We start from the raw sequence: 27849 nt of genomic DNA on the forward strand, positions 1-27849 counted from the left end.
TATATATATTGAATTGTGGTGTACATATTTTTTCGTAATGCAATTTGCACTACTGCCTATTACAGTGTCAGTCTCACTATTATTGTTTTTTTTTTTTTAATCTGGCTGATTTCGGATATTTGTGATGCATCTTTCATTTAAGACAAACCTGAGAGTTGGCTGCACCTTTCTAAAAACTCTACCTGGAAGTTTGTCTTTCTTTGAAAGTTTGTGTTAGATATTTCAAGCAAATCTTTTATTATTTTCCTTTGGTTTAAACTCCTTGGAGTTTTTACCCACTATCTTAATTGCATAAAACCAAGGAAGTGCCTAGTGCAGTTGAGCAAAAGTGGGTTATTCAACATTTTCAGATTAGTAACAATGTCTTGTGTTTGCTTTTTTCATTTATTCATTTCTGATTCGAGTTCATGCTTGAATTTTAAAGAGTGCAATATTGCCAGAAGCATTTAAATATGCAGCTTTGCTCCCTGTGAATTGTGTGAAGGCAGCTAGATGGAGGAAGTTATTCAGCCTGTCGTTAACAGGCTATAATTCTTTACATTATTGTGTCATCCTTCATATGTGTTAACGTTAATGTGACACAGATATGACTGACGACACAAGAAACTGGAAATAATGAAGCCTCTTGGGCCTACTCTATTCTTTGTAAAAGTAAATATGACCATTTCATTCAGCGCTTGTCCCGCACTTGCAGTAATTTCGAGGACATAGCAGTCAATTAACAAAAACAAGTTTATTTAAATTGTTTAGCTAAAGCCTCTATAGTAGTTTAAAGGCACGGGAGAGTAAAATGGGTATATAAACTTTCAAAGCCTCTATTTTAATTCCGCATTATTGCCAATATTGAGCTCACACGATGGAACGTTGTATCGTTTCTAGTCAGGAATCCAGACGGACGTTTATTTCAAACGGACCACAACATCTTTCCCAAAGTTGACGTGGAAGTGTTTGTGTACAATGGCTGATACTAAAGTAGAAATTTCAGCTGACAGCTCGACTGCAGCACAAAATGCAAATGCGGCTTCACAGCCGAACAATCCTCTGTCGAGGAAGCTTAATAAGATATTAGAAACCAGACTTGACAACGACAAGGTAAGTCGGAAGACGTTAGCTTCTTGCTTTTTGGCTAACTAGCTGAATGTAGCAACGAAATAAGTCGTGTTTAAATCGGCCGTTCATTATTATTAGAATGATTTTTCGAAGTTAATCTTTCCAGGTGGCAGTTGATCATCTCTGACTCTATCAAAGCTCGGTAATAACATTGGTCAGATCTTTAGCTGTCCAAGACTTAGCTTTTTGCTGCATCCATTCACTCTTGTTATCCCACCACAAAGTGCTTGTTATTTAGCTCAAATAAAAGGAAACATACACTTCAAGTGTGAAAATGCAGGCTACAAAACTATTTCCACATTTTATGTTCATTTTGAGATATGTGGATTTGCCAGCTAAAGCAGCTGATAGCTTGGGACATTACAGTTGTCACAACACTGCAGCTGACAGTAATGGTTTTGTTGCTTTGTACTTCCAGGAGATGCTTGAGGCTCTGAAGGCGCTGTCGGTGTTCTTCACTGAAAACAGTTTACGCACCAGGAGAAATCTTCGCGGGGATATAGAGAGGCGAAGTCTGGCGATCAACGAGGAGTTTGCGCGAATATTTAAAGGAGTAAAAGAGGTGATATGGAGTTTATTATAACTGATGAGCTCTCAAGGCTGTGGGATCATAGCCAGAAAAATGTATAAAATATATATGCAGTAACTGAGGTGGGTTGGGAATTTCCACAATGAGCAAATGAATCTGTTAATTTTTAACTTTATTTTATAAAAACAGTAAATATTAGGACTTTTTATTTCTAAAGAAAACAGTATTTCAGGGAGTGAAATTAGAGAGAGTGATTTATTAAGACTTCTACTACTTCCAAACAATTTATCTGGGCATTCATAGTCTTTTAATACTAGATATTTTGTTCTGACGAAGAATGAGTCATTACTTTTATGTAGTTCTGTGTGCCAATGTCATTTCAAAACGAATTCATTAATGCTTTTAAAGTTGCTTCTGTGGAGAAAAATGCCATCATTCAATCATAGACATCTCTTCCCTTTATTCTAAGCCTTTACTAGCAGGCAATTACAGGTATGTTCATACTTCAAATGCACCAAAAGTAATTTATAGTTAGTTTTTGTTCTCGTACTAAGGAAGCACTGATCCAGTTTTTTCCATTTCTGATACAAGGCTATGGTAGCGCTGAGAAATTAAAAATGCACTGTGACTTAAAAAAATATAACAATGATGATAGTAGTAATAATAATAATAATAATAATAATAACAACCTTGGTTAGACTGAGAGGCTGAGTGCATTAATAAGGTCTTAGAAGCAGGGATAAGCAGGGATCTGTCCATGTAGAGCTTTATATCTTAATAACAGAATTTTAAAGTGGATTCTAAATATCTCTGGAAGCCAGTAAAGGGATCCAAGAATAGGTGTAATATGTGACCACCTCCTACATTTTGTTAGCAGCCTTGCTCCTTGCGTTGTGCCCCAGTTGGAGACGAGTTAATGAGGACCAAGAGATGCACGTGAAAAGTGCATTAGAATAATCAAGGCAGAAGAAAATTAAAGTTAAAGATGATTGAATGACAATGAAGGATTGATTTTCACAATATTGTGTTACCAGCATCAGGATGAAGGAAGTTTGAAATGTAAAAACACTGCAAGAGCACAGACAACAAATAAAAGCTCACAAAACATGCAACAGAACACACAGACACAATGAGGAGGATTTAGAGGAGACAATAACGTGAGAGAACAGCCGCAGTAAACAGCTAACAGCAAATATACATCTACAGTATTATATGACTTATTATTTATTGCCTTTCCTGTTTTTCTCTCTCACAACACTGACAGATCCCCTGCTTATTTTAGGCGTGTCTCAGTAGAGTCTGTTGCATCTTTCAGTTTCTGTCACTTCAGTAGCTTTATGATGTTGTCTTTACTTCATGTTATTATCTCCCTTAAATAACTTCTGTTGCAGTTAAGGGAGCTTTGGTTTTATTCAATTTTTTATTATTTATAAGATTTTTTTTTTTAACTTTTGTTTTTCTTCAGTTGTATATTTTGTGTGCTTTTTCAGCATTTATTCAATTAACGGATGTTTTTACCAGTGGGTTTGACCTCTCAGGCCACAAATACAATACGCTGAGAAGGTACAGTACAATACTGATACCGTGGTATCAAAATCAAGTACTGATCCACTACAGTTGTTGTTTCAATAAACTGCATTACTTATTCTGAGGAGAGAAGAGAACTGGGAATCATTTCATCTTTTGTTTAAAGCAACAGCATATCCTACTGTAGAATAAATGTAAATGTTAAATGTAGAATGTAAATACTTTCAAGAATATAACTTTACAGAGTTGGTATTTGCTGGTAAATGATGAACTGGTAGAAGGAAAAAATGCATTCATGTTATTTTGTAAATTTAGTTGCACAAGTCTCATTTAGGGTAAGTTTAAAGTCTTCACTGCATGTGGCCAAATGGCCATTCATGGTCATCCTGGTTTCTCCGTTCCCTGCTCTTAGTCACACTATGGGTGCATCACCTCACATACACACACAACATGCTGAGTGGAGCTAAGAAGATACAGATGCGGTAAACATAACAAGATTAGGAGTGAGCGTGCCTTGAGGGCAGCCATTCCCCAACTGTGGCCCACTTTGATATGTGAAAACTGTCCATGCAGTCAAACTTGTAGTCACATCTCTGAATATCACACAAATTTAATTTAATTATTTGCATGACTTTTGGAGCCAATCCTGAAGAATTTTATTTTATAGTCCCATACAATGATTGGACCAAAAGGACTATAATCTGATTTACCCTTTATCCTATAGAAGTAAGTCAGGTAACATTTGAAAAGGCTCAGCTTTCAAAATTGTGTGTTTCAATCTGTTTAAAGTTATCAAATTGCGTAAGGAAAAAAATAATTTCAGTTGACTAATTTTTTTATTTTTTATTTTCTTTAATGAGTTGATTGTAACTGATGGGCGCAACTACCATACCTTCACACCCCATCAATAGGCCCTAGCACATACTTGGGGAATTTCTGTATTAGGGAAAGCATGCTGGATGTTGTCAGTTATGTCAACTCATTTGACCACAGTTAACGGTTAAAGCTTTTGCAAACATACAGAGAAAAGCTTTTAGCATCACAGATGTGAAAAGGCTCCAAACTTCTCACCTTTTGATGTGAGCTTCCTCCCTGCTATGTTGGCTCTCCCATTAGAAACTGGTGCACTGCAGCTGATTTGTGGTGCTGTAAACTAAGAACTGAATTAAATGCATTGGCCTTTTAAATCAGCTGTTGTCACAACACCAGATCAGGCATTTTGAGTAAGGATCAGGCTGCTATCCAATCCAAATATCACACTAGTACATTCCTTAATCGAAAGCTGATATCCAAGATCTGTCCTACAGATACTTTATCTCTCTATATGCAACTCGCTAGATCTTGTGCGAAAAGACTAGTTATTGGGCGAGTCACTGATCTAGAGTTCAGAGCCCAGATGACTTGCAGAAATCTAGTGCTCCATCTAATAAAATAAAAATATGCTTACAATTTGGATATTTCTTTATCCAAAACACAAAAATGTGTGGTCTGGACCAGCTTTAGAAATATTCTCACGGCACACTGTAGTTAGTACGACTTGTGTTTGGTTTTTGAATGTGATCAGAGGTGCATCAGTGCTGGTGTAACTGATTTCACATGATCTGTAGGAGCTTGAAAGTGTTCACGAGGATGTCCACGCGATGAGCACATGTTGTGAAGAAATGACCAATAGATTAAAGGTACGTTAATCAGCTCCATATGTTTCAAAATTCTCCCGTAAGTTTAAAAAACATGACCTAGTTTATTCTTATTGGCTTGATGGCGTGTATCAAAAATATGACTAAAGTGATTATAGAGTTTATTTTGGGAATATAGTTATTGTAAACTGTCTTTTAAACATAATCCCTCTTCTACAGGCTGCAAAAGAGCAAACACAGGACCTCATAGTGAAAACCAACAAGCTGCAAGGAGAAAAGTGAGTAGATTTGGATGTGTGTGGAGATCAGCTTGTAACTTGATGTATATTTATGTTTTTAAAAAAGGATACAGGTGAAGAATCAATTGTGAATTGTCCTTAAGAATAAACAAAAGGAAATAGACAGTTCAGTTGGATGCCTATAATTTGTACTTAATGGCTGACTGACAATCTTAATATCTTTTATCACATTAATGGATGGAATAACTTGCGTATACTTAAGTGCACTGATGCACTTAAGTAAAGTTCTGCAGCAGGAAAAAGATTGGTTGACTTTGAAAGTTATTGAACTTTATTTTTATTTTTTACTTTATTGTTATTTGAAAGTTTATTGGACCCAGTTTGTTTGGAAAAATGGATCATGCAGTATAGGATAGCACTTTCTTGTTTTCCCATATTTGCCTCGTACTGTTAGCTGCCAAAGAGGACTTCTCCATTTAACTGGAACATGTTTAAAAAAATGCAAGTGTAGTAGTAATACTATTCTGATTGTTTACAATATAAGATGGTCAGCAAAAGAGGAGCAGACCATAAAAGGCCATAAAAATAAAACTAATACAGAATCCTACAAATTCAGGCCAGTTATGCTTATTACTTATTTAACACTTACTTTAAATTACTAAAGTAAACGTTAAAATATCTCTTAATTCAGCTGACTTTACACATAAATGCTTTATAAATCTTTAACACCTCTATACCACCTCTGCAAAAACCAATGTTCTCATTTATTCATTGACACACACCATTGGGGGCAATGAGAATCAAATCTGGACAACTACCATCTGTCTTCCAGTTGTCCTACTTACTCCAGTGTTACAGTTTCGATATCCACAAGTATGTGGGGCTCAGCTTAGTCTTGAGTTGCTTGGTGATTTCTACTGCAGTGAATACTACTGCAAGTCATCAAGGTGGGCTCCAGTAGTGGCGTGTGAACAGGTGCAATCCCAGTTTTAGATACAAAGGAAGTACAAGGTTATCACTGAAAGTTGTCTGACCATCACTCATTTAGGTGATAGTGTTACACGTGAACATGAACTGTACTTCTGCATCAGATCTACATTGTAACTTGCACCATAGCCGGAACCCTATTTTAACCCTACGCTGTAACCTTCTGCGACATGCATCTTTCCGAGAAAGCTGCCGGGTCGAAAACATAGCAAAGCGACTTGTATGGTGCGGAAGTTTGCGGTGTAGTTATGAAAGGAGTTTCTGGTTACTGTGTAAGTTGGAATAAATATTTCCCACAGAAGTCCAAATCAAGCTTAAATTGTGTGCTTTAGTAAGTCAGCTTTTTAAAGTTCTGGCTGCACTTAAAAACCTTACTGCACAAGACAGTAAGGTGATTTGATGTTACTGATACCTATGATATGTTACTGCATTTTTAACTGTACTTTGAATATAACTGTAAAATAATTAACAGTTAAGATTCAGAAGAACAAGACAATATTAATAATCCTTACAGTCTTCTCTACATGTAAATGTAAGTCTCAAAATCAAGGGTTTGTGGGGGTTTTCCTGTGCGCTCTCAGATCTAATTGAAGCCAGACTCTTACTGGAGAGCAGCCGTCAGTACATTCCTGCGTGGGTGTGTGTACATTAAAATTTGCTGACAGCACATATTAACATCTATCAGATATGCAGATCCAGTACAGCTCATGATACCGAGTCAAACTGTAGACACGCAGTGTATATTGGGTACTCTCTTACAGCTCTTGGAATACTGATGGATATTTTTTGGTTGAAAGCCTTCCAATAATTTTTTATCTAGGTTTCATTAATCTGAATTTGGCCACAAGAGTGCTGGCAGCAATGTAAAAATAAAATGTCCCCCCCCCTCCCAACATCCTGTTGGCTGATGGCTGACAATTCGGGTTGGGTTCATTAACATTTGTGCCAGATGTGACCTCCGCGCTCAGTGACCTTGCCAGTTGACATGGAGGCAGGGGTAGAGATAATGTAGATTCCTGGCAAAAGACATTGCTGACAGCTGTGATGTACTGCGGCAATTCCATGCTCCACTGGCACAGCTTCAGGACCTCCTAGACAAAAAGGTGACATGGGAGCAGTGGCAGCAAGATTGAAGAGGAAGGAGATGAGTTCCGAGACTGAGAGCAATGAAAGACACCGGTGGGGATAAAGCCAACAGTGAGCGTGTGCAGGCAATTTTTTTTTTAAAAACAATGTGTCGCTTTGTGCAGTGGGTCCTGTTGAAGGTGAACAGTCAGAGGTTTTACAAGAATGCCCTTCTGAGTGGCCTCTTGCCTTGTCTTCTTCTTTGCGTAGCAGTCCCGTGGGACCTGCTGTCTGTCTGTGTGACATTTTCATTTGCAGAACCGCAATGCCCCCACAACGAGATTGGACAGTTTGTGAACGCTGGGCTATGACCTTGTCTTCAGCAATTTTGTCCCAGAAGAGTTGCCAAGGGAAGCGTGCAGTCAGGCTGTCTTTCTTCACCCACCCACCACTCAGCTCACTGCACCACCCCACTCCAGTCTTCTTGGTCCGATCTATTTCAGGTCACACAACCCTCTGCAGTCCCGAGACACTTCTTCTTTTTTTATGTTTTGTCCTGTTGACACTTATTATAGCAGTGCTGCATTTGCTGCACAATCCCCCATGTTTTGCTTACAGGGCAGCTCTACTGAGAGAGTGTAATCGTTTTCAAAGGCCTGCAGATGCTCCAAAATTGTATTTACTTGGCCGAGGAGGCCTATCCTCTACTGTTTGCCGTCTTATCTGCCGGTGGCACTGTGTCATTTGTCAACACTAATGAAATGGAAGGCAACAGCAGATCACTTACAGTGTGCAGAAGCAAAGGTGGGAGCATAGAGCTCCTTTGTTTCGAGCTGGTTCTGTTCAAAGATGCTGTCAGCAAGAGCACATTAGGTTGATATGTTGTGTGCTGTTCCGTAATGAAATGTAATGTTACCCACCTGTACTGCTTTGTGTGATCATTGGGTTAGTGTGACATGTCATGGTGTTGAACAAGTTTAGACGTCTCACAAACAGATGTTTCCGTGTAACCGCATGAGCCAGAGCTGAAGGGCATGAACTGTTGGAGCTGTTTACTGAGATGCTCGTAGTTGGCTGCCTACATGGCTAAGATTTACCTGCATTTCCGTTGTGGCAGAAACTCATTTACCACATTAATTCCGTGAGCATGTGATGAATGATCAAATATGGATCCCTGAGAATAAATGTTCTCAGTACGACGTCGGGGCAGGTCATTAATAAATACAAGAGTGCTGAAACCCCTTAGAGAACAATCAGGGACATCAATAACAACCCGTGTAAAATGACACTTGAGCGTTATTAAGACTCAGCTTGCTGCTAATGAGGACATGGCTGTGAGTATGCCTTTATGCTTTCTGATGTAACTGCATGCTCCCTCTGATCGCTGGCACATGGCTAACAGCTTTGGGAGTGCCAAATTTCTCTGCAATTCTTTGAAATGGCCCCTGATAGATGCTAATGCATAATCGACCTACATGCTTCTGAACTCGTGTGAGACTATTGGACATTTGCTTATTAAGGAGAGGTGTTGCACTAGTTCTTTTCTTTTTTTTATGCATATGCTTATCAGTCATTTTTCAATTTAAGCAATATTGCAATTCTTTTTAAACAAGTCACCTTACATAAGAGCAAATGGAATTGGTAAACGGTGCTCTGCAATCAGGCTGTCAGTTTTTATAAACTTGGTGCCAAGCTCATAGCGCTTGGCACTGTGAGGTAATTAAGAAGGTACTGACAAGGCTGTTTATGAGCTTGTGCAGTGTTATATTGCTTAAACAATTTTCATGCTTGAAGAGACTAAATCAATCGGCCTTATTGGGAAATCTGAGCACACACAGAGACACCAGCAAAGACACAGGCTGTGACTTGTTTTGATCTCGTCACATGACCCAGCTCTAATTCAATTTTGCACGTGTTGAATATTGTTAAGATCAAAGGTAAAATATTGACTTAATTTTCCTTTGAACCACTAACCCATAGTCTCTTGTCATACTTACAGTGTGCTGTTTCCGATTCACTCAAGTACTGTGCCTCTCTCTGGTATTCAGTAATTGCAGTCTTGCGAAGAATGTGTCATGTTCTGACAGCACTGTAGAAAATGATCCTCCTGCTCCACTGTTCCTTTGCTCTTGTTTGGTGTGTAAGAGAGCTCCCACAATCCCCCTCTTTTCACCTTGTACAGCCTCTTTGTTGTGATTTACATCCTGGAGGAACGGGTCTGTCACTCCTGGCTCGGATGTGAGGGGGCATTTCTTATCTTCTAAAGGTGAATCTGATGATGCGGGAGCAAAGTTTTTTTTGTGCTGCTGCTAACATGTCTGTCAAGTTTGGCGTTTCCACACGGCGAAGACGAATTAAGGATGCGAAACAACGGGGTACGAGTTAGGATGAACCGCATTATGTCGTATTTTATTTAGAATGGGAAGTTGAGTAAATAATAAGTAGTGGTTCACCCATAATAACTGAAAATAAACACGCAAGCTTCATTGTTCCCTTTCAGAAATTGCTAATGATTTTTCTTTTTGTTGTTGTTGTACATCCGTGCGTTTGTCTTTTTATTCCCTCTCTCCCATTGTGAAGATAATAACTCAAGTACCTTAAATGATAGAAATTCCATGTTTATACCACAGTATCTGACTGTAGAACAGATGATCCAATTAGATTTTTGTCAAAGCCTGCTGCATAAATTTGCATATTAGTGATAAAATCGTTTTTCTTCAGACAGCCATTGCTCCTCACCCTAAACGAGTTTACAGATTTTGAATTAACAGTGAGTGTGTTTGTGTGAGGACCAGCATGTTCACATGGAAATGGTTTCTCTCTGTTTAGTTAATGACCTTGTTAGCATAGCTTGTTATTTTGGTGCGATATCAGTGTTTGAGTGTCTCTTGTTTTAATTTGTTATCTCGCAGTAATGTGATGTTTTTTTCCACTTACTCCTGCCAATTTTCATTCCATTTCTTTCCCTTTGCCTTTGGAGTTCAGTGCATTCTCTTCTCGCAGGTACTTCTTATGCAAAACATATAAGTTTGTTCTTTTACCTTACCTAAATATTATACTGTTAGGTGTTTCTAACAGGCTAAAGAGCTGCTTTGGACAATCCACTAGTGAAAACCTGAAACACAAAAGGCCAGTTTATGTAGGGGGTGCTCTGCTTTATCGCTGAAAAAGTAAAAAAAAAACTAAACTTTTTACAGTCACCACTTACAATTTTGATGTCGACAGGTAGCTGTAATGAAGCCAGCTTTTAAAGTATGCAATCCAAGCGTGCCATTGGATCTGTTGTGTGGTGCAGCAAAATCTCAATAAAGATTTTGCTTGAGGTCCTACAGTGTGTTTGAGCCTTGGCAAGTTCTACAGAGAAATACTGAATTACTAGTTTCTGTAACAGTTTTACAACCCTTTACTTTCAGCCGGCTGAGCACTAGTAATGGCCATGTGAGACACAACTGTCAGATAATGTTGGGTTCCTCTGTTCTACCCAAATAACCCAGTTATTTACTGATATTTCTGCACTTTTGCCAAAGAGAGAGACTATAGAGGAGTTGGCTCACACGGGGATGAAGGGAGGACACGTTGCTGTTCCGCTATCCCGTGACAGAGTTCCCCATTTGATCAGGGTGGTTTCCATGGTCACTACTGTGTTAAGACACTTATTGTCACACTGATAGCCATCGCTCTGCAGTCATTGGTGACAAAACCTGGTCGGTATCTGGCTCTGTGCTTTCTTTGTGTCTCTTCTCTTACTCTGATATTCAAGCTGCTTCACATGATGCCTGTGTCCCACCCTGCTTTTACTCTCAGTTTTCTCTGTTTGTGTGTGTGTGTGTGTGTGTGTGAAGAGTGTGATTGCCATCTGCTGCAGGATTTTGATCATTGCACCCTGTTGACAGCTTGCCCCCTTCTTTGTTAAATGAAGGCATATAAGGTAGTTTTTCACACCTTTTTATTTGTGCGGTAAGGAAACACAAGGGGCCGTAACAAAATGCTGTGATAACTCTTTGATGAAAGACTGAAGAAAACAAAATTTTTTTTCTATGACAAAAATCCACAAGGGTTTTATAGAAAGACATAAAACATCATGATGATAAGCAAATACCCTGCTGAACAGAAACTAAAATAGAAGTGCATCATAAGGATAAGAAAAGGTTTTATTACAGTGCAGCTGTGACAAGTCAAGGAAATGAACAACATTTATCTCTTTCCATTCAGTCAGCGTCTGGAGGTGAGGGCTCAGGTTGCTCAGGCATTCCTCACCAAGTTCCAGCTATCTAATGAGGAGATGGCCACACTGCGAGGGTCTCGAGATGGACCCATTACTGAGGTAAATCTCTACTGTCATGAACAATGAATTAGAAGAAGTGACAAATCTTATGTTTTGCAGGGGAAGGATTAGGAGACTATATTTTATCTTTAATTTTTTTGACTTGTCTTCGGTGATCATCTTTCTACTCGAGGCTATACTACCTGCATACTCCATGAAATCTATAGTAAGATGTGAACAGTACTACAATTTCTTAGCAAGTAAATGTTCAATGCTATATTTTCCATCCCTTTATACATTATATCAAGAACTGAATGCAAATACAAAAAGAAAACTGCTTTATTGATCAAATGCACTTTATGTTTTTATGTTTTTTACTGAGTACAACACTTTGGTTCATTGTTGTTGTTTTTAAAATTAAATTTGTTTGACTTGCAATTATTTTGAAATGAGACAGTGCTTCTTCAGCTTCATATACATAATATCATAGAATGAGTTTTTAAAGAGCGTTGCAGTGACTTAGCACTGTTGCCTCATCACAAGAAGGTCCTTTGTTTGAATCCACCAGCTGTCTGGGGCCTTCTGTGTTGAGTTTACATGTGTGCCTCTCTTCTCTCTGGATACTCTGGCTTCCTCCCACAGTCCAAAGACTGCTCAGTTATTTGATGATTCGAAATTCACAGGAGGTTTTGTTGGCTGTCTGTCTTTCTCTGCAAGCCATGGGACGGATTAGCGACCTGTCCAGGGTGGGATAGACTCCGGATGCCATGTGTTTTGTCATGCCCCAAAACAACAGTTTTTTTTTTTTTCCAGAATATCAGATTGTTTTTGCAGTTCTGCTAGCATTATTGCTCAGATTACATAATTTGTGTGTTGTTTATTTTGCCAGGATTTCTTCAAAGCTCTCAACCGAGTGAAACACATCCATGAAGATGTGAAAATCCTCCTGCGAACTAACCAGCAAACTGCAGGGTAAGATCCACATTTCACTGTGTAACTGCCTTTGCCTCCACTTTCACTGAAATAAAAGAATGTCACTTACAGTAATTTAATCTTTGTTATATTCATCTCTATTAAATTTAATAATTTAAGTGGAAGAATTACCAGTAAAGTGTATTCACATCACTGTTATGCTTCTGACATTATGCAGCAAGTCTCGAGTGTTTAATGTGTGGTCTTGGCTTGCATGCTTCTTCTAGGTTAGAGATCATGGAGCAGATGGCAGTGTTACAGGAGACCTCATATGAGCAGCTCTACCGCTGGGCTCAAAGTGAGTGCAGAGTAGAAATACATAAAAGGCATGTGCATGTTCTGAAAAGACAAAGAAAAGTATGATTTTTTTATTGCTTTTGATCATGATGTGTTCTTTTTGGTTTCGCATTTAAACAGAAAACTTTGCTCTTTCAAGTGTGAGTAACTGCGTGTATTGGATACATTTAAGGATACATGTGACTCATATCCTGTCTGTCTTTGCAAAAGAATGCCAGACTACAATATTTTCCGCAGCTTAGCCATGTGTTTTGTCACTGATGTCAAATGAATTGGAAATAAACTGTTTAGGTCACAGTAACTTCATTTGTGTCTTCATGAAATTACAAAATGTAGAGCGTCGACTAAATTATGAGCTGCTCTACGCACGCTTGTTTTGCTGTGGTTTAGACCTGCCAAAAGCCTGAAATACAGAGATTTGTCAAGTAATAGTTTGTTAACTGTGAAGTGACACTAGGTTAGAACGTTGTTTGGTCGTTTTAGAATTATGTATTTTGGGGAAACCTCTTTTTTGTCAGTTGTTTAAGACTGAGAAACAAATTTTACTTGCAGATACAATTGCAGATTTATCTGTGTTTCCAGCTTGAGTTGAGATTGACAACAGTGGATTGTGTGTTTTGCCACAATCTGGAAGCTTGGCTGTGTGCTTGTACTGTGTGAAACACAAGCAGAGTCACCAAATTCAGGGGAAAATAGAAGAAGAAGAAGAAAAAGACAAAAGAAAATTTGTTTTCTTCTTCTTCTTTGATTTGCTGTCCCCAGCAGGGTCGCCATGATTCACAACATTTAGCAACAAGGAGTAGAGCATAACTCTCAAGACTTCAGTTGTTAAAATCATCAGATTATGCTCCAGTGGAAGTATTTCTTGTTTTATTTTGTTTCTTTCTCCATAGATGAATGCAGGGGACTGACCCAGGAGACGTGTGATATCAGCCCCGTCTTAACTCAAGCCATGGAAGCCTTACAGGACCGACCTGTTCTTTACAAGTAACATATAATCACACACATTAACAGAAGCATGTCTCTGTGTTTGTCTTTCTCTTTGTGTCAGCATGTCTCAAAGTCCTGAACCACAGGATCATATTGTGGCTAAAACATTATTTTGGATTTCATAGTAATAATAGTAAGATAGGCCACAAAATACATCTACAAACTTTCACTACAAATCCATGTTAACTTCAAAATTATGTAGGGTTTTTTTTCACAGTGACTATATTGCACTGTGTTATTGTCTTCTTCTGGCAGTCAGTGGTGAATAGTGAGAACTAAGGGCATTGTTATCACTGTGATCTTGGAAAGAGAAGCAAAAAGCGTCTAAGTTATAAAATGACGGCCTGGCACAACCGAATGTTGCCCTCGTGCAGCCTGTAGGACAGGAGAGGGGAGGTCTGCTAAAAGGGAAAAAACAATCCCTCTTATTATAAAAATAGTCTCAAAATAAATAGTCTTAAATATATGTCTGCAAATTTCTGAAAAATCCTCTATAAGTAGTATAAATTCAAAGGTTGTATTTTGAATTTCCAAATCTACATCACTCATAGTTTTTATAAGGAGTATTAAAAAAAAATTGGAAATCACTTTCCTTTGCACTCAGTTTTCCTCTCCAAAGTTCATTGTGTGTGTTTTTTAAAGTCAACACAAACAGTATAATGTACTGTGTAAGCAGTCTTTCTTTCTTTCATTGCTGATTGTTATCTGCATCATTCCCCCTGCAGTCTACAGAAATCAGTGTAACATCTTTACCATTTTCTTTCTTATAAGCCAAAGAGAAATAGTCATTAGTCTTGTTTTTTTTGTTGTTGTTTTGTTTTGTACAATTACAAATGTTTCCAATTCAGTTCAATTTTATTTATATAAAGCCAAATCATACTAAGAGTTGCTTCAAGGCACTTGTAAGGTAAAGACCCTATGATAATACAGAGAAAACCCCCTATAAGCAAGCCCTTGGCCACAGCGGGAAGGAAAAACTTCTATTTAACAGCAGAAGCAGGGAGGGAATCTGAAAAGTAGAGAGGGACTTTTGATTGTAATGGGGGATTTATTCATCTGTGTCAAATCTATGCTGTTAGTAAGTGTTAACCACAAAACTCTTTCTAACGAAGACATATCCTACACCTTAACCCGATGTGCCCTGCCTGGAAATGCAACTACACGTTCCACTGAGGTAGCCCACAACTATTGCGAATGACCTATTAAGTACTGTCTGTGTATTTCTGGGAACTTTTTTGCTCCAGTTATTGAATTTATCAGTGAGAGAATAACAATCATTCAATATAAGGAGTTATAGTCAAAGCCTCAACATAAGTAGAGGCTAAGACAGAGATTTCAGCATATTTGTGGAGGGAGATTGCTGAATGCCAGAATGTGCAAAGAAATATCAAAGCTACAAACTCAAGGGGCAAATATGTTTGCCTCTGCGGAAAAAAACCACAACACAGAGCGGAGATCCAGGAGGGAAAAAAGTCCCGACCTTCTCTTTGTTTGTATTGTGGCTGACACCAGATTCAAAACACTGGGACGTGACCACGAAGTAATTAACACATAAAACTCCACGCAAAAGCACAAATGCTTTTAACAGTGTTGCCACTTATGTAGGTTATGTTGTAGGCTCTACAAAGATTGACCGCATTAGTCTAAATCCACAGTAAGTCTGTAAATACAACTTGGACACGCATAAATATTGATGCTTTGACTGAAGCAACAGAATGAATGCAGAGGTAATGCTCTGTGTGCTCAAAATTAGCCAAATGCATTCAAATGTATAAAGGTGTGCTACGGGTCAAACATTTTCTAATTGATAGAATTTTCATCGCATATCAGGCTAATTCATTTTGGTCACTGTCTCGCACAGTTGTGTTATTGAAGCAAATCCACTCAAACCAAAGCTAGGACTTGACACGTTAATTCCAAATTAAACGTGTTAAATTGAAAAGGCTAAGGAACAAAAAAAAATTAATTGCCCAGTGTTTTGGACCATGTGAGTCAATAACATTGAAACATGTTACTCACAGAAAGAGGAAAAGCTTAAGGGCTGAATCAACATGTGTTTTAAACCAGTGAATATCAGTATCTGCAAATAATTTATACCTTCTAGTACAGGAGAAGGTCATTCGTCCTGACAGAGAACAAATATTTGCTCATAGATTTTCCGAGGCATACCGTGAGATTAACAAGACAAGTGAAAGTTTCACACGTTTTTTTTTCTTTTTTGCTTTGTTTGTTTTTGTGGCAGACCTCTCCTGTCTGTCCCGCTTTCTCGGAAATGCACCTGTCTCTGCACCCACAAAGTTTCCAAGGTCAAGCTCTGGCTGTGGATGTTGAGGCTTAGAGAGAAGATATGAGAATTTTTGGAATCTTAAGTCAGCGCTATCTTCTGTTTAGTCTGTCACAGAGCCTGACACTGCATGGTCTTCAGAATAACCTTAAACTCTTTCGTTCTGGAAAAGCTCCCTTCATTGTTGACCTTACGGGCTGACCACACTGCAGCCTGCACAACAGTACAGCTGCTTGTTTCACATTACATTTGGTTGTTAATTATTGCTTTGTTTCCTTTTGTTTTGTAAGGTACACTCTGGATGAGTTTGGCACTGCACGCAGGTGTGCCGTTGTTCGAGGTTTTATCGACGCCCTCACCCGTGGTGGGCCAGGAGGAACTCCCCGGCCTATAGAGATGCATTCACATGACCCTTTGAGGTGCAACTCCCCTCACACTGTAATTTTACTTTAGGTTCTCAAACTGCATTTAAGAGCTGAATACTGCTTTTTCCTATCTTAAAAAAAGAGCTTATTTTCTTATAAGTATGATCATTTTTAAGTTATCAGGTCTGTGGTAAGTCCTTTATAGTTTAGGGAGTCTTCCCTTTAAGTCAGGAATATCTAAGTCTGCACATCTCAAAAGACACATGGCTGTTTGTCTTTAATTCTTTGATGTTGTTGCATAAATAATAGATCAATTTTTAAAAAATCAGAAGAAAAATGGCAGAATCTTGAACAACTATTACTTATGAAAATTCAGTTTTTGATGATATGATAAGGAGAGCTTCTCTAATAAATTATTCAGTCGAATTTTAATAAACAGACACATACAAGCCTCACACTGTATATCAAGAAATGCTCTACAGTTCTTCAGAAGCACAATCATGCCTTTAAAATATTTAGGCTATAAGTATTCTAGAGCATAAATCAAGCACAGTTTGTTCCTTACTTCTTCGAATTTGGACTCTTAAAACCCAATTCAGGAAGATATTAAATGTCTATTGAATAACAGGATCTGAGTGTACCCGAGTTTCCTGTTGTACCACACACTCCATCTTCCCCCTTCCTCCTCTGCCCAGGAGCCAAATGGGAGATTTTCTCAGAACACCAGCCATGTTTGGAACACAAAATCACCTCCACTTTATAGGAAGCACCAACAGTTCTGAGAACATCAAGTTCTTTCTCACCTCCTTATGTCCTCGCTCACACACTCGCAGTCACACAAACATACACTATAATAATTTAAGCTTAGCTTTCCTGTTTTTTACCATTATGTAACACTAAAATTCATGCTGTGTGTTTTTTGGCTGAGGGGAGTGAAACGCGATGGCCCACTGTTGTAGCTGTGACCACAGTATGGAAAGATTAGCCTTGGCTCGGTCCATTGTTGACATGCTGTTTTGTCACCCTTTCAGGTATGTTGGGGATATGCTGGCCTGGCTGCACCAAGCCACTGCCTCAGAGAAAGAGCATCTGGAAGCTCTGCTGAAACAAGTCACTCTGCAAGGTAACGACAAATTATACAATGCACAGCTAAATTCCCATCATCCAGTTCAGGTTTCTGTCCTAAGGCTAATATGGTTGTATGATGCCATTTAAATATAATTCAATATAAATAAGTCATATAAATCGTCTATTCACTAACTATGTTGTAGTTAAGGAATGATGTATTTTTTCTCAGTTGTATATTTATGAATCCAGTGATTACATATACAGTGATCTCAAATGCTAATGTATTTTTTATGTCTTTGGGCCTTTTGCTTGCATTAGGCGTGGAGGATAACATGCAGGAAGTGGTTGGACACATTACAGAAGGAGTCTGCAGGCCGCTAAAAGTGAGAAATCACATAAAACTACTGGACGGCTGTTTGTGCATCACTATTTGACTGATTTACTCACTGTTAATGTTCCTCAGGTTCGGATAGAACAAGTCATCGTAGCAGAGCCAGGCGCTGTCCTTCTTTACAAGCTGTCCAACTTGCTCAAGTTCTACCACCACACCATCAGGTATTTAAAGTTTTGGTCCAAATAACTCAGCAGCAACCGCAGAGCTAAAATGAAAGGTTGATTAATCAGCAACAAAAACCTGAAAAACATCAATTTCAATAATGAAATAATCAATGAACTCATTGTGTAGAACAAAGAATTCTGTGGCTTTTTCGACTGGTTTTTGCAAACTGTGGAGTTAGTCTCTTTTCTATTTTATTTTCTATTAGTCATTACAGTAACTTTCAGGTTTCACGCCTTTGGTTGGACAAAAGATGCTACTTTAAGCTTTTAAAGTGTGAGATTTCAGGTTTTTTTCTGCTAAAGAATGGCAAACAAAAGGTAATTGATCATGCAAACATACACTGAATGTGGCTGTCTGTTTATCTCCCTATTTGGTCTTTGTCCAGCTCAATCATTGGAACCAGTGTGGCCTCCTTGCTCATCACTATTGAGGAAATGCACTCACTCAGCAAAAAGATGTTCTTCAACAGTCTAAGCCTTCATGCAAGCAGACTCATGGACAAGGTAGCATAATCCACAGTATTGTTTTTCTTCACACATTTGTGGGGAAGTGGCGGTTTAAAAAAATCACTAGTGCAGACATAATAATAGAGAATACAACACTTGTAGCGTAATTTAGAAAAGGTGTCACCATATTGTCTGTCCAGCAGAGAGCACTCTGTCTTCGTTATGTACCATATCCTCTTGTGTTACACATTTACTATACAAGCAAAAGGTCCCTGGTTCAATCCCATGAGGACACAAAGAGCGTTCCTTTGAGGTAGCTTTTCTAGTAACAAATCTTCGTCAAAAGTTGTAAACTAGTTTGTAAAATACTGTGTTAGAGAGTTTCTAAATAGTCATATCATCACTTTTCTTTTTGTTATAGCTTCAGTTTACTATTTGTCTATGATTATAAGAAATGTCTGGTGAAATGTCAGTATTTATTTCTTTTTTTGTCCCCTAAAAAAGATCATCGGTCTCAAAAAGCCAGTATCAGTTAGCCTCTTTACGACATCTTAACTAAAGAAAGAGATAAAAGTTCACAATGTTCTTTCATAAAAATGCTTAAATGACAGTGTAGTGAAGTTTAGTATTGCACCATGTGGACACACTTTGTATATTTCAGCTCTACGTCTAAACCCTCAAACACAACAAGGCTATTTCTGAACCACTTCTGCTTGTAAACAATTTCGGCCTGCTGGCCGCATCATCAAAATGGCGCTAGCTGCCAAGAAACACCAGACTTGTCACCATTTAGTCAAATTGCCATCCAAATATACCTCAGCACGAGCAGTAGCTCTTCCACATTACATGCTGGCTGTGTCCCGATCGATAGCAGTTACAAGAATTATTGCTGTAGCTTGCTGTTAATCAAATTGAAGGCCCTCAGGGTTTTGGTGTCAATTCCACCTAATGCCAGGAACACAGCTTTCTCATAATTTGCTCTATTAGTTGGACAAAGGTGGCCATGCTCAGTTCTACATTGTGTGTCCAGAGGCCAATAAAATCAAAACCCTCTTCATTAAAAAAAAACAGCTCAACCGACTGAGGATCAGTGTGATAGCAGGTTGTAGCATTGTGTGCAGTGTAGTTGGTTGACAACTTGCCTGTGTGGAGGATATATCCTGCACACAACTAACCATTGCGATTGCCATTTTGGTTGTTTTTCTACTTCGCTTACATCTTGTCTTATGGCGCCGTCTGCCTGAGCAGGTGGAGCTACCACCTGCAGACCTGGGACCTACAGCCTCCCTCACTCAGACCCTCACCCTTCTCAGGGAGGTGTTGGCCTCCCACGACTCCTCAGTAGTTCCTCTGGATGCTCGTCAGGCTGACTTTGCTCAGGTAAATACATGTTTTTGGATTTAAAAAAATGTATTCCCTAAACTAACCTCCCTTTATTGTTGTCTATTGTAATATTTGTTTCCATCTATTAATTTAGAAAAGGTGCTATTTAACTCAGTGATTAAGGCTTTGTCTTACTTTTTCTCCTCCAGGTTCTTTCTTGCATATTGGACCCCCTCCTACAGTTGTGTACTGTGTCAGCCAGTAACCTTGGCACAGCTGACATGGCTACATATATGGTCAACTCACTGTATGTCATGAAGACCACATTGGCCCTCTTTGAATTTACAGACAAGAGGCTTGAGATGCTCGAGTTCCAGGTCTGTTCCAGTTGTAAACATACATAAATAATTAGTGAATTAGACATTCTTTTTCTCATTTTACGTAGCTGTAATTGATGAATAAGTAAACACCGTGACTCTAATAACAATGATTAAGAACCATATGCCGGTATGGAACAAGACTTATTGAATCACAAGTCTCTGTTATTCCACATTACTGCATCTGTATTGTTCATTATTAATAGCTGATAATTATTCCCATCCTTTTCATTACAATCCGCAGAGGCCAAATCTTTCACTAAAGAGATCTAATTTGCTGTCTCATAAAAGGGTGTGCATCGTGCATTGTTGTTCACGCTCCAATAGTCCATCTACCCCTTTTATTTTTAGCACTTTTTTTGTGTAATTGAACACCACAAGAGCTCCAGTAGAAGCTTCATTATCAACAGCACAGTGATTCTCTATTAATCACAAGTACCATTTATTCACAATGCAGGCTTGGACTTGAATTTGAAGCCACTCTCTCCCACATTTTTCAGATCGAGGCTCACCTGGACACTCTGATCAACGAGCAGGCATCCTACGTGCTAACCAGAGCCGGACTAAGTTATATCTACAACTGTGTCCAGCAGCACAGTGCTGAACAGGTCTCACACAGAGCACTTAAACACATGTTCACATGTGCTCACTTATGAGTTTATAGAACTGGATTTTTTTTCTGTCATTTCTCTTGTTAGACACGCTAATGGTCCTCCTTTTTTTTTCTCTTTTTTTTTTTTAACAGTATACAGACTCCCGCAGTATTGTTTGCACTACCGCTTTGAGACACATTTACAGGCTTTACTATTGCTATGGTTACATGACCAGTTTCTTTGTTAGGGCATAATAGCATGTCCATCAGATTTTTCAGATGAAGGCAACAGAGAAGGGCAGATCTTATCAGCTTGTATTTAAAAATGGGTTCTCCAGTTGTGTCCTGTGCAGATAGGAGCTGATGAGCCTTCCACCCTCTTTATGACACATTTTGCCACTGGACTGACTAAGACCCATAGCTGTGGTTTAGCATGCAAGCTTTGACTCTGGGTCATGTCAGGACATACCACACCCTGCTGCTGCAGTTCAACACAGAGGTCAATCATAAACTGTGATCTTCTGCAGACTATTTCTCTGCCCGGGTGGCCTGTCTTGTTTTTTTTTGGGGGGGGGTTTTGTGGTTGTCTTTTTAAAAAGATTAAATCACGCCTTTTGCACTTGATTCCAGCCCAACTGTTTAACTCCTTAATACTGTGTGGTGTGCTGTATTTTGGGTTTTTTTTATGATGCATTAAATTTCAGAAACAACAAAACAAAACTATGATTTTAAATGAGGCTTTTCACAGAGCTTGTTGCTAGCAGATGACTTTGTAGGTTCATAGTATGTCTGTTAATGTATCCATATCCCTATAAAACGACTCTTTTGCTTTGAACCTTGCACTGCTTTCTATTTGCTGGTTTTAATGTTGGCAATTTAGGCGCTTAAGCTTGACTTAATGTTACCATTCTGGATAATCAGTGGCAGCTAATTGCCTCAAAGGTATCTGCTGTTGTGTGCACACAGTCAGGCATTTATTTACTCAGTGTAGTTAACGTCAGGATTTAGGAAGGGCATTTCTCTTTTTCACAAATCGAGGCGTGCATTTCTGATTTCAGTAATTTTGCAAAGATGAACTACACTGACGAGTATTTTCCTAATTCTGTGTCTTATAGGTCAATTAGAGGTTGGGTACTGATTTAAAATAGTGTCTTTGTAAATTTCAGATTGTAAATCATCTAAACCACATATAATTAAATCAGGAATAGCTCCAACTAACCCGGTTAGGCCTTTTAAAAGGACAAGAAAGGAAGTGTCATGCACTGATGCATATTTACATTTATAGATGCTGAGATAAAGATGACATTTTATCATGATTTAGCACTTAGATCATATCGTCTAGCCCTAATGTAAATCATCTTTCCAGCCAGCTCTCTAGGGGTCAGCTCAGCCATGCACAATTACGATTACCTTTTTGTAAGCATTTTAAGTTTTGGCCAGAAGAGCAGGTTATAGCTGCTGCTCAAGGCAGCATAGACAGTACACAAAGAAACCTTTTTGGCACTGCATGCAGACGTGAACAAATGGAGACCCTCCACTGCCTTACCTTTGTTCAGTTCTTTACATTGTTGCTGCTCGAGCGCTGTAACCTGAAGGTGGATTCTGAACTGACAGTTGCTTTTCTTTTCTTAGGGTGCTCTGTCCCTCCTCCCCGGCATGGACAGCTCTTCTGTGAAGGCGGCAATGGTGAGTTATGCTAAATGTGTTAATAAAGCTAAGGCCCATGCAGATACCTGATTCATGATGCCTGCTGTTACCCTTCGCATGCAAACAGGTCCAGTTTGATCGGTACTTGTCGTCCCCTGACACGCTTGTGATGCCGCAGCTCAACTTCCTGCTAAGTGCAGCCATCAAGTGAGTTTCTGTCCCTAATGTTGATAGGTGTTTCTCTGTTCACACAGAGAACAGCATACATGCAATATTCAGGCCTCAAATTAAATGTTTACCCAAATCACCTGGTGTAATAACAGAGTGGAGAGCGTTGTTCTGACTGAATAAAAATAGAACCGGAGCATCGACCTAATTATGTTTAACATTCATCACTTACTCAGATGTAATATGATCATTACTGCATTCTAAACAAAACACTCGAATAAATTTACAGAGAGTTTGGATACTAAATTGCTGAAGCCACCAACACATCAAGAGCACGGTGGGCAGGACTGGCTGTATTTGTCTTACTGATCAGAAAAAGCACATGCTTTTAGCTCAATGCAGCTGCTACATTGGAGGGCTCTTTCTATGAGTTACGTTTACTGGAAAGTGCAGCAGGCTTGAGGAGCACTCTGTACCTCAGGTTAATGTTCTCTATTAATGGACATGGAGGACTGATGGGCAGGACGCCATTAATTAGCTTCTGGTCCATTTCTCACCCTCGCTCGTTCCCTGAAATCATCCCTCCTCTTTGTCTTTCTCCCGCTCTCCCCGCTATCGCTCATGTCCGCTCCTCTGCTCACCTAAACACATATAAACAGCCGCCTGCACTCTGAAAAATGCTCCTGGAGCCCACAAATAATGGGAATGTGATTTTAGACTCCTTTCGCTTCACTTTTTGTTTTTCTTTCTTAGTGCACTTGGTTTGGAGTGTGTGGTGTTACACTCAGCACTGTGCCACCTCGTTCTCTGCGGGCCAATTAAAAATATGGATTCTCAAGAGCGTGAGTGGGATACAACCAAGGTGCTCCCACTGTGTCCCCGAGTCCTCTCACCAGGCTCTTCAGCCCAGTTGTTCTATCCTCTCTTTCTATTGCACTGCAAATAAAATGGTCACCTAATGTTTCTTGGACAACACTGAAGCAAATCCTGTCTGTAGAGAAAGAAGTCGCAACTAAAATAAAACGTAGTAATGTTCCTTTTATGTTATTGTCCAATTATAATTAGTTCCCCAAAATATATGAAGATAATATCTTTCACAGTATCGTAAACCCCAACGTACTAACAAATAGAACAAAATGGCTTTATTATAATACAAGCACAGTTGTCAGAAATTGTTGCTAATTGTTGTTTTGTTTTGTTTAGATGAATAGTGGCGCCAGATCTTAATTGCATAATTATGACGTCTGTAAAATTGGGACAGAAATCGGAGAAAGAGATTAAAAGTCCCTCATGTGAGCGGTATTTTCTTTGCCAAGTCAGTAAGTGTTGTTGTGGCAGTCACCTGATTCTTGTGCCTTAATGCTGTAACGTGCGTCCATAGATGGCAGTGTGCACCACACACTGTTGTTCTTTGTTTTGGTACAGTAGTGGCAGCACACATTGGTCACATGAAAAGACACATCTCATTCAAGGCTGACTTTATTCAGCTCTTGATCAGTGATTAATTGCAACATGCCTTCACTTGCCCGATTAAGAAAAGCTTAAAAAGCCAATTTGATACTGCAACATTGACGGTTTGGTTTTCACGAGTTGTATTTGTTTGTGCAGGGAGCAGATTTTCCGCCAGTCGACAGAATTGGTTTGCCGAGCCTACGGGGAGGTTTACACAGCTCTGACCAGCCCAGCTAATGCCTACAACGACCCAGAAAACCTGGTGCCCAGATCCCCTCAGCAGGTTCAGACCTTGCTGTCATGAGAGACACTTTTGTGCCACTTTGTTGATCTCAAATACACCGGGCGAAGCACAGGCCCAGCAAAGGTCAACCCGCAGGGTATTTAAAGAGCCGTGTAAGTTGTATAGTGTAATAACATCAAAGTATATAAAAGTAGGAGTAAAGGTGGGGTACTTTCTGGGAAATGTGGGGTGTGGTCACTGACCTCAGAGAGAGACAGGACCTGTATATAGAGAGCATTATATGTATATGCTGTATGATGTTTTCACTTTCACTGGGGCTTTCTATCTCTTTTCACCCTGTGTGCTCTTTGGGTTCTATAAGTGTATCTATAAAGTATCTGTACTGAAAATATTGAACATTATATAAAACAAAATAAAAAATAATTTAACAGACTTGTCCAATTTGTTTCTTCACTATACTGACAGGGAAAAACTAAACAGCATTGCAAGGGGGAACCTCAGAAACTCCAACAAAGGCCATGTTTATTTCAATCGCAGCTGTTTGAAGTTGTGGGTTTAACACAGAATTTATTTTTTATAGGTGCAGTTGGCTTCCATGCAGTCCTTAATATGAGTTCAGTGAGACTGAATGTAGTTGCTGACCCAACATTTGATCTTGTCATCTTCTTCGCACACCCAGAGCAATAATTTGTCTATACATTTACATATAAAACTTGTAGGCATACACCTCTAAATTAAAGTCACACTATATGGGCAAACGTATTAGGTCACACATCATTGAATTTAATAATGCTTTGGGATTGTTTTTTCTGGAGTTGTCTTGGGTCTTTTAGCTCCAAGGAAATCTTACTGAGGCATTTTGGACAATTCTATGCTTTCAATTTTGTGTGAACAGTTTGGGGAAGGCCCTTTTGTGTTCCAGCACGACTGTGCCCCAGCGGATAAAGGTTCATAAAAGCATGGTTGGATGAGTTTGGTGTTTAAGAACAGACTGGCCCACACAGAACACTAACCTCAAACTCAATGAGCACCTTTGGGATGAACCGGAATGGAGATTGGATGAAAATTCCCATAGACACACTCCATGCAAGCTGCAGTAGCTTTAAAGGTGAACCAACTCCATAAAAATGCGAGTGGGTTTAGAATGAGATGTCATAAAATGTTGTGTAGGTGGCCAATACCTTTCTCAGTATAATGTAGAAATAAAAGGCTTACTGGGTTTTGGTTTGACACAGAGAATATTTAACTTTTTGAACAAAGGATTTCTCTGTTGATAAAACCCAAGGATTAAGGAATACGGTTGGCCAGACTTATGCAAGTGAAAAGAGTTGTCCTTAAGTTAACTTCAGTCTTAGTTATTTATAAACGCATGCACAGCACAGTTGATCTTTGTAGTATTTTTAGTCTCTTGCCACAGTAAACTTCACGGCTGGCGACGTCATATAATATCACATCGCCAAAACGTTGACTCCGCCCAGCAAAAATAATCTCCACAATCGATTGTGCCTGTGGTCTGAGAGGGAGCATTTCATTTCTGCTATCTGACATCAGGGTTCATGGCAACAAGCCTGATCTTGGCAGCACTGCCAGCACTGAGTCCCAGGATTTCCCCAGTCACCGGATGTTACTCAGATATCATTGGCCAGGACATTGAGTACTGGGAATAAATGGAATACCACAAAGTTCAGCATCTGGACAGCGTTTTTAAGTCCTTTTAAATAGCCCAGTTCTCTGTTCCAGTTCAACAGAAAGCTGGGTTCTTGAGTGTTTTTACACAGCAGTCTTTGGCAGAAAGTGCACTGATGTTTGAGAAGCAGGGTTATTGAATAACAAATCGCTGTTTGTGTGTAGCAATACACTGAGTGCTTGCCTTCGCTTACTTACCTGCAGATAAGTTGTATGTGAATATATGTGGGCCTGCACAGTTCAGCATGTGAGAGCTTTGCCCTTCCAAAGGCTGTATTAATGAGAAAGCAGATGTGAGAGCTACAGGGTTCCTACACAGGATGAAAAAGGATGACGTTTCGTTTTAGTGATTTCTAGGTCTGGGTAAGCATGGGAAATAAAAGTACTATTGAGAAATATTTGTTTTCAGACCCATTCTCCTGTTCTGTTTTGTAAAAGGTAAAATTCAGAATTCCCAAAAATGAAGAGACCATGTAAGCAGGACAATTCATGGCGAGATGTTGTCTGTGAGAAAGCTTGGTAGTGGAGAAAGCAAGGCAAGAGTGGCATAGTTGGTAAAATAGCTCTGGCCCATGTACAGCTGGAGTTGGAAAGATGGCCATGCTCACTGCAGTTTTCACAGAAAGTGAATTCACAAGGCTCAACAGACACTATTAAATCAACCAGATTTTTAAAACTTTTTTTTTTAATTGTTATTGTGTTAAATAATAAGCATTGAATATTTGTAGTGCAACCATAGGTGAAAAAATTTGCTGTTTTTACAATTTCCCAGCCTTCTCCGGTTTGGGAGATGGTTGATCTGCATGATCTACACTACCTAGAACTGCAATCGTGTGGCAATAACATACTCACATTTACTTGCATAATAAACCTGAAAGTTTTATTTTATGCTGTGTCCAAAAATCTACAGAGAAATCTGGAAATTTGAGAGTGAAAATGTAATGGAAAGTTGTGTGGAAACACCTGGAAATAAATGAGTCAGCACTTAGAGGCAGGGAGCAGTAAGTCTGGTGGAAGGCATTCATCTCATCACTGGCAGCAGATACCAAGCTTTTGCCAGTTGAAGCGTAACACATAAAAGAATCTGGGTTAAAGGACAATATGGAGTTTTTGTTTTTTCTTCCTCATGCTCCAGTGACTGGCAACAAACAACAGACATCAGGTGACCAGTTGTATATTGCCTCAGGAGGAACTTTGAGAGGAAAATGAGAAATTCAAGCTGCTGTGGAAATCCTTCTGCAAATCGGTGCTCTAAATTTTGTCACTTCCTTATTAGGAACTGACTTACCTTTCTCAACCAAGGCTTAGTAAATAGTGGAAGTGAGAGTTGTCACGGTGTCGTGATGTTGTTCTAATGCACTGTATTTAGGAAAAAAAACTATTAAGTTATTACAGGATAAAGTGGGGATAAATGCTGTTTACAAAATCTTACTTCCTGCCTTTTTCTTCAGAAAACTAAATGCACAGCATGATTTGCTTTATTAACAAAATACAGTACTGGATGTATGAGAACATACCTCACCTATAGCTAAATGTCAAGTAACTCTTAATGGCTTTATTTTTTCACCCATTTCCTTATTAGCAAGAACAAGCAGACTCATAAAATTTCTCATATATTCTGTCAAACATGCAGAAGAGATTTGAACATGAGATTTCAACTTTCATGTTGACTAATATCTTTGCAAGGTGAAACAACGGTGGATGTGGCTGTATTCATGTTTTTAATTTTCACATAAAATAAGACCAAATATTACAGATTAATAAAGTCTTCTGTTAGAAACGCTCCAGATGATTTTTTTGGAAACCGAGGCAATGTTCAGTCAAGCAGACGAATCAGTAAGCCAGAACAATTAAAACCACCTACATAATATATAAGTGGAAGCCAGGTTCCTACATGTTTTGGAGGGGGCTTTTGTTGTCGTGTTTGGAGGAATTGTGTTTCTAATGAGGGGGCAACTACACCAAAGTTTCTTTTTTTATGTGTGTTTTCTTTTTTATTGTCGTAGTGAGCTCCCTATTAG

At 39.1% G+C, this 27849-nt stretch overlaps 1 protein-coding gene across 2 annotated transcripts; it reads left to right on the forward strand.

Annotated features, from left to right (window-relative positions):
• Window positions 1–876: 876 nt before the first annotated feature.
• On the forward strand, window positions 877–24574 carry cog6 (component of oligomeric golgi complex 6). Of its 2 annotated transcripts, none has more exons than XM_005735973.1 (19): window positions 877–1092; window positions 1529–1672; window positions 4774–4845; window positions 5023–5081; window positions 11307–11418; window positions 12248–12330; window positions 12558–12628; window positions 13521–13614; window positions 16192–16320; window positions 17298–17389; window positions 17653–17717; window positions 17798–17889; window positions 18279–18396; window positions 19588–19719; window positions 19872–20039; window positions 20540–20647; window positions 22264–22317; window positions 22406–22485; window positions 24055–24574. In XM_005735973.1, the coding sequence occupies exons 1-19, from the start codon at window positions 958–960 to the stop codon at window positions 24200–24202; spliced, it is 1956 nt and encodes a 651-aa protein (XP_005736030.1). In that variant the 5' UTR covers window positions 877–957; the 3' UTR covers window positions 24203–24574. The 2 variants fall into 2 exon arrangements, with proteins under 2 accessions (XP_005736030.1, XP_005736031.1); XM_005735974.1 differs by lacking the exon at window positions 877–1092 and adding an exon at window positions 1167–1252.
• The last annotated feature ends 3275 nt before the right edge of the window (window positions 24575–27849 follow it).

The sequence above is a fragment of the Pundamilia nyererei genome, unplaced genomic scaffold (assembly GCF_000239375.1).
Source record: "Pundamilia nyererei isolate P.nyererei 1_Seehausen unplaced genomic scaffold, PunNye1.0 scaffold00066, whole genome shotgun sequence".
NCBI classification, from domain to species: domain Eukaryota; kingdom Metazoa; phylum Chordata; class Actinopteri; order Cichliformes; family Cichlidae; genus Pundamilia; species Pundamilia nyererei.

Excerpts from the sequence above, each read along its gene's own strand:
- cog6 (XM_005735973.1), top strand. The coding sequence starts at position 958 with ATGGCTGATACTAAAGTAGAAATTTCAGCTGACAGCTCGACTGCAGCA. Across the intron at positions 11,419-12,247 it reads GAGATGGACCCATTACTGAG|GATTTCTTCAAAGCTCTCAA; the intron begins GTAAATCTCTAC and ends TTATTTTGCCAG. Across the intron at positions 17,718-17,797 it reads GAGTCTGCAGGCCGCTAAAA|GTTCGGATAGAACAAGTCAT; the intron begins GTGAGAAATCAC and ends AATGTTCCTCAG.